General features: G+C 42.4%; 1 protein-coding gene across 1 annotated transcript in view; it reads right to left on the bottom strand.

Annotated features, from left to right (window-relative positions):
- The window catches only part of Dnah11 (dynein axonemal heavy chain 11), a 302790-nt gene that overhangs the window by 99767 nt on the left and 191797 nt on the right, over window positions 1–11226 (bottom strand). Inside the window, exons 56-58 of the mRNA XM_021201453.2 lie at window positions 10334–10567; window positions 5862–6008; window positions 1379–1492 (exon numbers count right to left, since the gene is read on the bottom strand). Of these exons, the coding sequence (XP_021057112.1) occupies window positions 1379–1492; window positions 5862–6008; window positions 10334–10567 (495 nt within the window). The remainder of the gene's footprint in view (window positions 1–1378; window positions 1493–5861; window positions 6009–10333; window positions 10568–11226) is intronic.

Genomic DNA, 11226 nt, shown 5'->3' on the forward strand with positions numbered 1-11226 from the left:
CACACACACACACACACACACACACACACACACACACACACACACACAAAAGCCTTAACCATAACAAGGAGCAGTCATCTTGGCACTTTCCTTACTGTACCTTTTTACATACAAAGAATAAACATATTTAGAGAAAAATTTGCAAATTTAGGGAAAGAAATAAACATTTTATAAGTCAGAAGCAATCAGTTACTTTTCTACTTTTACTTCATTTTATAATTTCTATCAATGTAGTCACGGCTGTCTCATTTTACAGTATGTTTTACTTGCTAACTGTGAACATTTTCTGTTTGGCTCACTAATATTTAACAATATCACTTTAGGGCAGTAGAATAAACATGTAATAATCTCTCCTGGTACAGTTACATTCTTAACAATTTTTCAGCTTTATAATAATACTATAAAACTCTTACACGACTCTTGGGCAAAATTATTTTTTTCCCCCAAAAAGACTCAGAAAAGGAACTGAGGATTTTCTTGTGAAATCATGATCCTTTTACCTTTCGAGTTGAATCTTAAGAAACTTGGGCCTAGCAATTTCCTTGGATTCTCTCTGTTAGTGTCCTGGAACAGCTCAGGACAAGATTAACTCCGGGCTTTAAAAATAACACTGCCCACAGCCTCTCTTGCAATAGCCTGTGCTGAACTCGGATCATTTCTCTCATAAGAATCAGAATGCTCCCTAAGGTCTTCCTCTAGGGAAAAGCTAGGAACACTTAGGGCTCTCTGCTCCCACCATGGATACTATGAAGGGGTTTTACCAAGTTTTAAAAATATTTTTTTATATGTGAGAGGAAATGAAGAACTCCTTAGCTAGTGCTTGGTAGCACACAGCGCAAAGGACTGGAGAATCCATCATTGTTCACCAGACCACATCTTAGAAGTCTAGAGGACAGGGTATTCCTGGGGGGGGGGGGGGGCAGAGAACAACAGGTATGAATGCCTGCTGTAGAAGATCCTGCCTGGATCTCATTCTAATTGAACCACTAATTCCACTGTCCGTAAGTCCATGTTCCACACTGAGGGAATTAAGCAATAGGAAAGACAGTTCTGCATCCGTGGTCCCCTCCCAATTGAGATTCACTACAGTTTAAGGAAGAGATGTCTTGTGATTACACATTTAAATCAGAAAAACAGAATTAGGACATACTAGTCTATAGAATGATATCATGGGTAAGGAAAAGAAGCAGAGCTATAAAGGCAGCCTCAAAGGTTGGTTTAGCTTTGACATGTAGGCTCTGTCCTTCAACTTTGACATGTAGGCTCTGTCCTTCTGGAAGGCTTCTTGCTGCCCAAGCCATTCAGTCTGATCCATTACTCAAACTCTCAGAACCACTGACTATTTAACAAGATCTCAGCAGTGAAGAAAGCAGTTTACCCTGTTGAGTGTATTGAGTGCATCCTTAGCAGCCACCAGGGCAGGCTCAGCCTTGAGTAAGTCAGCTTCACACTCTCTCTGCTTCTGGGATGCTTCAGTTTGAATGGCAGCCACCTGATTAGAGAGGATAATTAGAAATCCCCACCCCCAAATATCATCTCAGAGATCTCCAACAAAGCATAGACTGACCAGATGCACTATTAGGCAACACATCTGCCTATAGTTTGAACAGGTGAGGAATTTCCCATCAATACAATATGTTCTGAGAACTTTGTAAACATATGACAATAAACCCCCAAACAAATATATTTAATACTAAAGTGCTCCTAAAAGGGCTTAGAGTCATTTGATTATAAGATGGCCACTAATAAACAAACACAAAAGAAGAGCCATTTTTCTGTTTTCTACTTTTCTTCTTAGATTTCCTCTAACCTTAGGGCTTCTTCCATTAAGAAATAATCCAGTCTGGACCAGGAAGCTAATCCTCAGAGTATTGTAGAATTCTACAACTAGTAACACTAGTTGTTACTACTGTTTACTCAGCAGTCTTGCTGGCCATTCCCTTAGGAACATAGGTGAGAACTATGGAACTGGTTCAGTTAGTACAGTGCTTGCTGTGAAGCATACAGCTCTGAGTTTGATCCTCAGAACACATACAGAAGAGCCAAACAGGATGGCATGTGCTTGTAATCCCATTATTTGGGAGATGGAAAGGTGAGTCCTGTGGTCTACCTGCCAGCCAGGCTAGCTGAACCAGTGAGCTCGAAGCCAGTGAGAAATTCTGTTTCAAAGTCTAAGGTAATAACTCTTAAGATATGATACAGGAGGATGGTCTCTGGCCTCTAACACACATGCATGTTCACACTAGTACACAGGCATTCATTTGAACACATATATAAATTTATGTAACATATAAACACACACACATACAAAACATGCGTGAAGCTCTTCTGTTCAGAACAGAAGATCTTTTGTTCTGTGGTCATGGCTTGCATACATAACCACAGACAGAATTTTTATTAAAAAGATTGACTAGTAAGAAAACATTGATGCTCCCAAGTGTTTCTCAGGTAATAAATACCTCGGCACCTACCTGTTTGTGCTCTTGACAGGGCTTTGTATAAACCTTCCTACACAAGCCACCTTATCTCCCTATGGGAAGCTGTGCTGGGGAGCTAACCCAGTATTCCAGGCGGAGTTCTAGCTTCCACCTTGGAGAATGCTAAAGAATTTCAGCGCCAAGTCTGAGTGAATTTTTATCCCCAGCAGGTTTCAAGCTGTGGTCCTGGGCACCAGGATCAAGTCCTGGTGGGACAGTTCTCAGGGTGATGGCGATTGTGGGATATAAAGTTGGAACAAAAGTGCATTTCTTCAGATGTGTTTGGAATGAACAGGTTCAGCCACACCATCAAATTAAACACGGCGCACAACAAATTATGTTGTCTGCAGCAGCTTCATTAGTAGCAATTAGCCTTCTCCTGATTAACCATTATTTTGCTGTGTACTGTACCTTTTATGAGTATAATTGGTTCAGGGTAGATATGTGATCTCCTGCTAACACACACATAGCCACTGCTAATGTAAATAAGGAAACTCTGCATGCTTACTAAGAACCCCTTTAAAAGCACACCCCGAGAACAGGGCCAAAAGTGGATGACGGAGTTTTGAGCACGCTACTGGCAGTGTGTTGGAGAACACTATGACAATGGGAGTGTATGTGAGGGAGTTAGCATCTCAAGTATACTCACATCACATGAGGACACCAGTTCACCAATGTCCCTTATAACATTTATAATGGCTACTTTTAAAATCATTTTTCTTCTGTCTCATCAACTTTTTGGCACCGAGTGAAACTGTGAGACCCTTTCCTTTTAGCCGTTGTCCTTTGGACTCCTAGTCTATGCACAGAGTATTGTTACTTTGTGTAATTTTTGCAGACAAGGCAATCATCTTGAAAACAATCCCACAAATGAAGAAAGCACTCTAGGTTGGCGACCTCACTTTTCATTCCTAATACCCTTTGCAACAGTATCACCGCCCTGGAAAGATTGCAGATCTTAGTGAGTCACCAAGCTGCAGCAGGTGGTTTCCTCTGTTGAATGGCTGCAAAGCAGTGATCAGAAAGGCTCAGCCTGAAGAAGGGCAACAGCTGCTTATACTGCCTCTGACGCCTGTTTCCCTCTACCAGGACACTACACCAGGGAATCAGAGACAGTCCCATCTCAGGGTCACCACACATTTTCTGCTATCTACTAGTCAACGACTCCCTGAAATTTTTCCTAAGAATCTATGCTGACTACAGATTCTCCAGAATTTTATGTTAAAAGCTGACCTGGGGATGTAGCTCAGATGGCAGAGTACTAACCCAGTATTCTTGAAAGACTGGCTTTGATCCTCTGGACTGCATAAACCAAGCATGATGCTTCATAAGTGTAAGCAGGAGGATCAGAAGTTCAAGGTCAGCCTCAGCTGTATAGTGAATGCAAGGCCAGCTTAGGAATACACGAGACTCTGTCTAAAAGGGTGGGTGGGTTAAATTGAACTCGTCCAGAATTCTTTTGGAGACAGGACTTACACAGAGGTAAAGAAGTGAAAAAGAGTTAAGATAGGCCTTACTCCAATCTTGCTAATATCCCTAGAGAAGGATTCTTTTCAACGCATCAAAGGCCACCAGACATCAGAACTCACAAAAGAAACACCCAGACAGGACACAGTGGAATGGCAGCCATTGACAAGCCAAGGGGGGCCTCAGGAGAATCTAACCAGCCAATACCTGGATCCTGTTATCAGCTTCCCAAACTTGAAAAAAATAGCTTATTGCTTAAGTCGTCAGTCTGGTTCAATAAAAACAACACACTGCTTTCTCATTGCAATGTTCATGATTGCCAATATTCCCAAGATCCTAGGACAGTACCCATCACCCCCCCCCAAAATGATGAAATAAATACAGGTATACACACACACACATGAAACATACATACACACACTAAATTAATACAATAAACTTAAGCTCTATTGACAAAATGAAAACATAAACATTATTTATACCTCTTGATATTAATTGAATATAAAATATTATATTTCTTTTTATGTCTAATAAATTACAAGAAATAACCTATCAGGTGTGTTATAACATGTTAAAATATTTTTCTTCCTTTTTGCTGGTAATTTTACCTTAGGAATTTACACGAAAAAAATGTAGATTAAAAAAACTTTCAAATCCCTGTTAAATTTCAAGATTTCCAAGAGGTATCTATGGCTGTGAGTTAATAATTACTAGTAATCATAATCATTAAACCATTACATATCTGTGTTATACCTTAAATATGTCTCCTGGGAGGGATTAGTTTCTGGTAATCATACCACCTATGAAACCTGATTGCTTAAGTTCATAATACACTTTTAAAGACATTTTGCACATATCTGAAACTTGGTGGAAACATGTCACCGAAATTAGGTATGATATGCTTGTTGGCTGAATGAAATGCATTTATTATTTGCTTCAAGAATGCTGGGTCATAGTTTTTAACTGTTTAAAGTTTTTTCAATATAATTTCCAAACCTTTAGTTGCTCAAAACAAAGTATGCTCGATACACCTCAGAAAAGAGGAAAACTTTTTGATTATGTAAGCATGATTTGGAACCAGAAAAACCCAGATTTTTGGGTACACTGAAATGCAAATAATAGCATAATGGCTCACAGTTATGAAACCATAAGCAATTTCCAGTTTTTAATAAAATAGCCTTGATTGTAATCTTTTACTACAAATAGTAATTGGTGGTAAGCATTTATTAATTTTAATGAACAAGTATTTATGTTTCCTCTTCTGTATCTTTCAGGAAATCAGGTCCACAAGAACCATGTTCCACTTGGCTGAATAAAGATTGTGAAGTTTTATTTATATTGGAGATGCTAGAAACTCAAAGTCAAAGAAAACAGCACCCAGAAAACCTGGAGGCTATTGTTTCCAACTGCAAATCATCACATAGAATGCCAGGGCACTGGTCCCGTGGAAAAGAACACATTTAGCTTAGGACTTCATAGTGAGTGAACGCTAGTTGTATTATTAAAATGCGAAACTTGAAAACCATCTTGCAAAGTGACGGAACGGGCTTTGTTAACAATTGAGTTGTTCAATTTGCCTAAAAACTAGAAACCTTTAGAAACCTCTGAGGTGACTCTCTGACCTTTACTGTATTACAAATAGGCCTGATGTGCAAGATCCACATCCATTATATGCTTGAATGAGCTCAGTATTTATTGTTCTTTCATATCATTAAAGAGCTAAAAGGTTGGGGAAATGCATAATGTAAAGAAAGGTCAAGTGGTAATCATGGTGTGAAATGCTGTTACATGTGTAACGATAATAATTCCTTAGACTTCATGCTCCCCGGAGAGGAAGTTGTTCAAAATTGTTCACCTACAAAGGTTTATTTTGTGCTAAATATAGCTCAGCACTCTAAATGGTGGAATGAGCCTGACCTTTCGCTCCTCCGCGTCCGCGATGGCCTTTTCCCGGCTCACTTTCTCCGTCTGAAGCCCAATCTTTGTGATCAGGGCCTCTGCATCCTGGTTTCTGAGCTGCAGCTCAGCTTCTTGAGAGGCCAGCCTGGACTTCAGATTTCCCACCTGAAGGAAAAGTTGTTACTTTGTAGCAACTTCTGATGAGAGCATGGCTTAGTCTTCAGCATGGATACCGGGTCCCTAGCAGTTTTAGCACACATCTGTTTCTACCCCAGTTTCACTTCCACTCCCATTTGCTAAAATATAGCTCCATGTACAGCTATCAGCATCTGAGAGCTGGTGGCATGAGAAAAGAATACAGTGTGTCAGCACCGAGCAGGAGTTTATCTTGGATTCTAAACCTGGATGCTCAGGGAAATACTAACAAATGTGTGCACTTGCCACCTCAGGACTCCTTCCTTCTTGGCTCTAAATTCAGGCTCAAGATCACAAAGGCCATGGAACACTGGCTTAGTGACACCTGGCTGTACTCTTGAAGGAAAGCTGTTGCAAGCTTCAATAATGAAAAGGCATGATGAGCCGTCTTTGATTGCAGAGTAACTGTCCTCATACTGCGGTGCCAACTGGCTAGTCTTTCTTTCTCTCATCTAACACAAAATGACTCTCTTCATTTACTCACCTCTGTGATGTTAATGCAGAGCCATATAGACCATCCAGTATAGAATCTAGCATTACTGAGAAGGGTGAACTGTGTGTGCTCTTTGGGGACCAACAAAGCACGGGTGACAGAAAACCACTGCATGCTCTGACTGTGCATCTTTTCCCTTGGCTCACCACTGAACAGCCCCCTTAGCTCTTTTCACATCAACACATGTGAAAGCTAAAATGACCAATTCTGCCCATTTTCAGCTGAGATTCTCCTGGGTTCAACAGGTGTCATGGGGTTCCTAAAAGTACTATATAAAAGAAAGCAGAAGTGGAGAATGACTTTAAAGTAGTCTGACTCCACCTCCAAAACATGAAACTGGGCTAACTGCTCTTTCTCCTAACTTCCCCCAGTTAAACTCATAGACAGAAAGAGCAAAGTAAATTTTTATTTTGACTCAATTAACAAAGACACTTGTGAGGCTTTGTCTGTGTCACACATCCCACTGCACATGTCCAGGTAAGTCTGTGATCCCCATGCATTCAAACATATGACTGAGTCTTGGCCTTTCTGTGTGTATATATGTGCTTCTCTGTTCTTTTAGCCATCAACACTAGTCTTCCGTCAGGCCATAATCATTTAAGAGAAAGGGATGGAGGCAGGATACAATTCCAAGCCCTTCTTACAGTTTCTAGGGAAGCAGCTGACTTTGAAACACACTAGCCAACCCTGCTTTAGGCAGGCAAATCCAGAGAAAAAGACACTTTGTCTCAAACACATTGGGTTCAACACTCTGAGATTCTTCAAGTCTCCACATGGGCAGCCATACCTCCCTTACATGATAAACTGATTTTCACACAACTGTCAAATAACTACTAAACATCCAACCGCTCTTCTGATACTAGAAGTGTTCCAAGCACGAACTCATAATAAAAAGGATCCAGCTACGTGCCTTACCCCAAGGCTTCCCGTACCTTCACAAAGCTCATTCTTACTGTCTTTAGTTGAGGGGAACAAGTGAGACCTCAGGCGGTCCTGCCTGTATTTGTCAGAGAAAGTAGACTGGTTCCTCTTCCTCCCTTTTCTTCCCCAACCTTGACTCCTCAGTACTTAGATGGGGTGACTAAGAAACCACAGGCTTTCTTCTTTCCCTAGTGGCTGAGACACTGCCACCTCTAGAATTGTCCCAGATTCTGTGTTATTTGCCTTTAGCTCTGGTACTTGGGAAGACAACTCTAAGAATGGTAGAGACTTTTTTTTTTTTTTTTTTTTTTTTTTTTGCCAAAGGCAAGGAAATGGACAGCTCAGTTTGACTAACAACACTACTATTTCCTGGAGCAAAGTTAATAGGTCATTGTGAGATATCATTAGAAGGGACCTAAGTGCTACAACACATAACTTCTTCCTCATCACCTTCTTGGCTTAATAGGACTCTGGCACCAACAAACCAAATAACCCAATTCAAAAATGGAATACGGAGCTAAACAGAGAATTCTCCAAAAGAGGAATCTCAAATGGCTGAGAAGGACATTAACAACGAAATGAGACTCTGAAATTGTCATAAGTTTGATTTGCTCTTTAGGTTGGGATGTCATACTCTGACATAGTAGGGACCTGATGACAGGGTAGGGCATCTGAGAGAGCTGGTAGCTGAAGCAGGCACATAGATCTTGAGGTCAGGGAGAAGTACAGAACCAAGGGCTGCTCCCCAGTCATCTGGCAGGTCATGATGGTCCTGCTGGGGTCGAGTGTCAAAGACAACAAGGAACTCGTACTTCCATCCTGGAAACATGGCAAAATCCCTGACTACAAGCCAGAGAGAGCCTAAGAAGTCAGGGACCAGAGAGGAAATGGGAAGTCGTTCCCTTTAAATCCACACTGCTCAGCACAGCTTCAGACTGGGAAGAGAAGGTGTATCCTCAAATCAGCAGGGGCAAAAAGTAACTAAGAAATCCTTTCCTCATTCAGAAAAGCCACAACAGTATGTGGCCCTGTCTTCAAACCGTCCAAACCAAAATTAGACATCCTAGAAAGCTGGGATGATGTTGCTTCAAGGGGAACCTAGTGATTGAGCTAGTTTAGTGAAGTAAAAGTTATAGATTCTCCTCCAATAACCAGGACTCCACTAGCACTGAGCAGTAAGATAGGGATCTGGCATCAGACGTGATATCACTCTTGTAAGGCAGTTCTTAAGTCATATTAAAACGCTGTTGGTTACTGCCAGTGTATGTGTGCTATTAATGTATCCTTAGAGTTATCCTGCCATGCTAGTAGTTAGTGTGATTCATGGGCCTCAGAGCTAGGGAAGACTGCTGGTTCCTTCCCTCCTTTGGACACTTGCATTGTGTTTTCTGGTATCATGAGAACTAGTACTCAGAAAGAGGGCATCCAAACCAGCTCCTGCTCAGGGGCCTCTGGGACCTGCATAGTGCCTTCAATAATGGGGACTTACCTTCTATCTCCAGGGGCAACAATTTATAAACATATGTCCTTACACCCACAGAAAAGTGTAGTCTCCACTCTTCATAAGGAAGCTTCTCTTTGTGATAGACCACTACAAAACTCCCACAACCAATCAAAATACAGAGTGTGGATCCCAGTCTACAAAATGCTTTCACACCTAAGGCTCAGAGAACATTGTACAAGAGAGGAAAGAAAGATTTAAAAAGCCAGAGGACCGGGGAATTTGCTGTGAGACTGTGTCTCCTAGTAAAGTTAGGACTATACCCACAAAGACTCAGCAGCCTGAATGCTTGACCACAGGCTGAACAAGAAACACCACCAGACAACATACCCAAGTGGGATGGGGGAAAACCACACACAGAAGTGTGAGTAACCAAGGAAAGTTGGATGCAAGAGAGCATCCAATGATCCATGAAAACATAATGCAACTAACAGTAAATGGACTTATCAGGCTGAATTTAGAATTATATATGTAGATAAATTCATGCATTCAATAACAACTAGTGAAAGCAAAGCCCATGGATTTGAAGGAGGGTGGAGGAGAGGTGTGTGGAAGGGTTTCTAGGGAGGAGAGGGAAGAGAGAAATGCTATGATTATATGATACTCTCAAAAAAAAATGCCAAGAAAGAGAAAACAAAAACAACACAACAACAACAACAACAACAAAACAACTACAAGGGACCCCAGCTCTCAGTGAGCAAGCAGTGGCTTCTCTCAGAAAGAGGTACCCCATGCCCTGGTCATACCTCTGAGGCCTGTCCCCTTGGTTATACCTGTGAGGTCAGTCCCTGTGGTCACACCTGGGAGGCCCATTTCCCTGACCATACCTATGAGGGCCTTCCCCTGTCCCCTGGTCATACATCTGAGGCTTGTCACCCTGGTTATACCTGTGAGGTCAGTGTCTGTGGTCAAACCTGTGAGGCCCATTCCCCTGGTCACACCTCTGAGGGCATTCCCCTGGTCATACCCTGTCTCCTGGTCATACCTCTGAGGCCTGTCTCCCTGGTTATACCTGTGAGGTCAGTCCCTGTGGTCACACATGTGAGGCCCATTCCCCTGGTCACACCTTTGAGGGCCTTCCCTTGGTCACACCTCTGAGGACCTTCCCCTGGTCACACCTGTGATGGCCTTCCCCTGGTCACACCTCTGAGGNCCTTCCCCTGGTCACACCTGTGAGGGCCTTCCCCTGGTCACACCTCTGAGGACCTTCCCCTGGTCACACCTGTGAGGCCCATTCCCCAGGTCACACCTCTGAGGTCCATTCCCCCAGTCATATCTCTGAGGCCCATTCCCCTGGTCACACCCCTGAGGTCCATTCCCCCAGTCACACCTCTGAGGGCCTTCCCCTGGCCACACCGAGGCCCATTCCCCCGGTCACACCTGTGAGGCCGTAGTCTGCAGCTTCTGGATTCCATTCCCCAGGTGCTCCTCCTTCTGCTGTACCTCTTCGCGCTTCTTCTTCAGCAGGCTCTTAAACAGTGATATCTGTTCTAAGAAACTCCTGGGGGTCGTATAGTTGTATCTTCTCTCGTTCTGGTAGTACCAGGCACTCACTTCCTTTACACTGGCGTGAACATGCGCCATGAAAAGGCTGATAGAATCTTTGTGCTGTGGCTGAAACATAGATATTACATTTCTCATGAAATCCTTTCAAGTTGAAAATATAATTTAGAAAATAAAAGGGGGAAAACCCACCAAAAATTATATATTTTTAAGCCAGGGAGGATTATAGTAGAAGTTAGAAAATTTTACTTCATCTTCATGAGACACCCACAGTATAGGGAGGTAACTATGAAGCACTTGGCCTTCCTCACCATCACGCTAGGTAGGACAAAGGAGGTTTTTATGTGGTTCTCAACCAAAACCCAGAAACCAACAGAGAAGACAAAGTCCCAGTCTTTACAAGTTGATCTTCACCTATCAGGTGCATAGCAAGGGAAGGAAAGGGACGGGACGGGACGGGAAGGGAAGAAAAAGACGCATGACAATATTTGAAGGGATACTTTTGGGGACTAGATGTTGCTTTCAAGCTGAACTTTAGGCAAAAATAATCAATACAAAGTGGGGGCACAAAACAAGTGGAGAACTTTATGGAAAGCTGTGTCAAACTGAATGGATGGGCAAGCTATCCACACCATTCATTCTGAGGGAAAATATGATGGCCATTTATGTTCTTATCTGGAGATATGAACATCAACAACAAAACAAACATAAGGCAGAACACCTCTCCCCCATCTCCCACCCCTCCCCTCCCCCACAGCTCCCCTCCCCCC

This window comes from Mus pahari, chromosome 7 (assembly GCF_900095145.1).
Source record: "Mus pahari chromosome 7, PAHARI_EIJ_v1.1, whole genome shotgun sequence".
Classification (NCBI taxonomy): domain Eukaryota; kingdom Metazoa; phylum Chordata; class Mammalia; order Rodentia; family Muridae; genus Mus; species Mus pahari.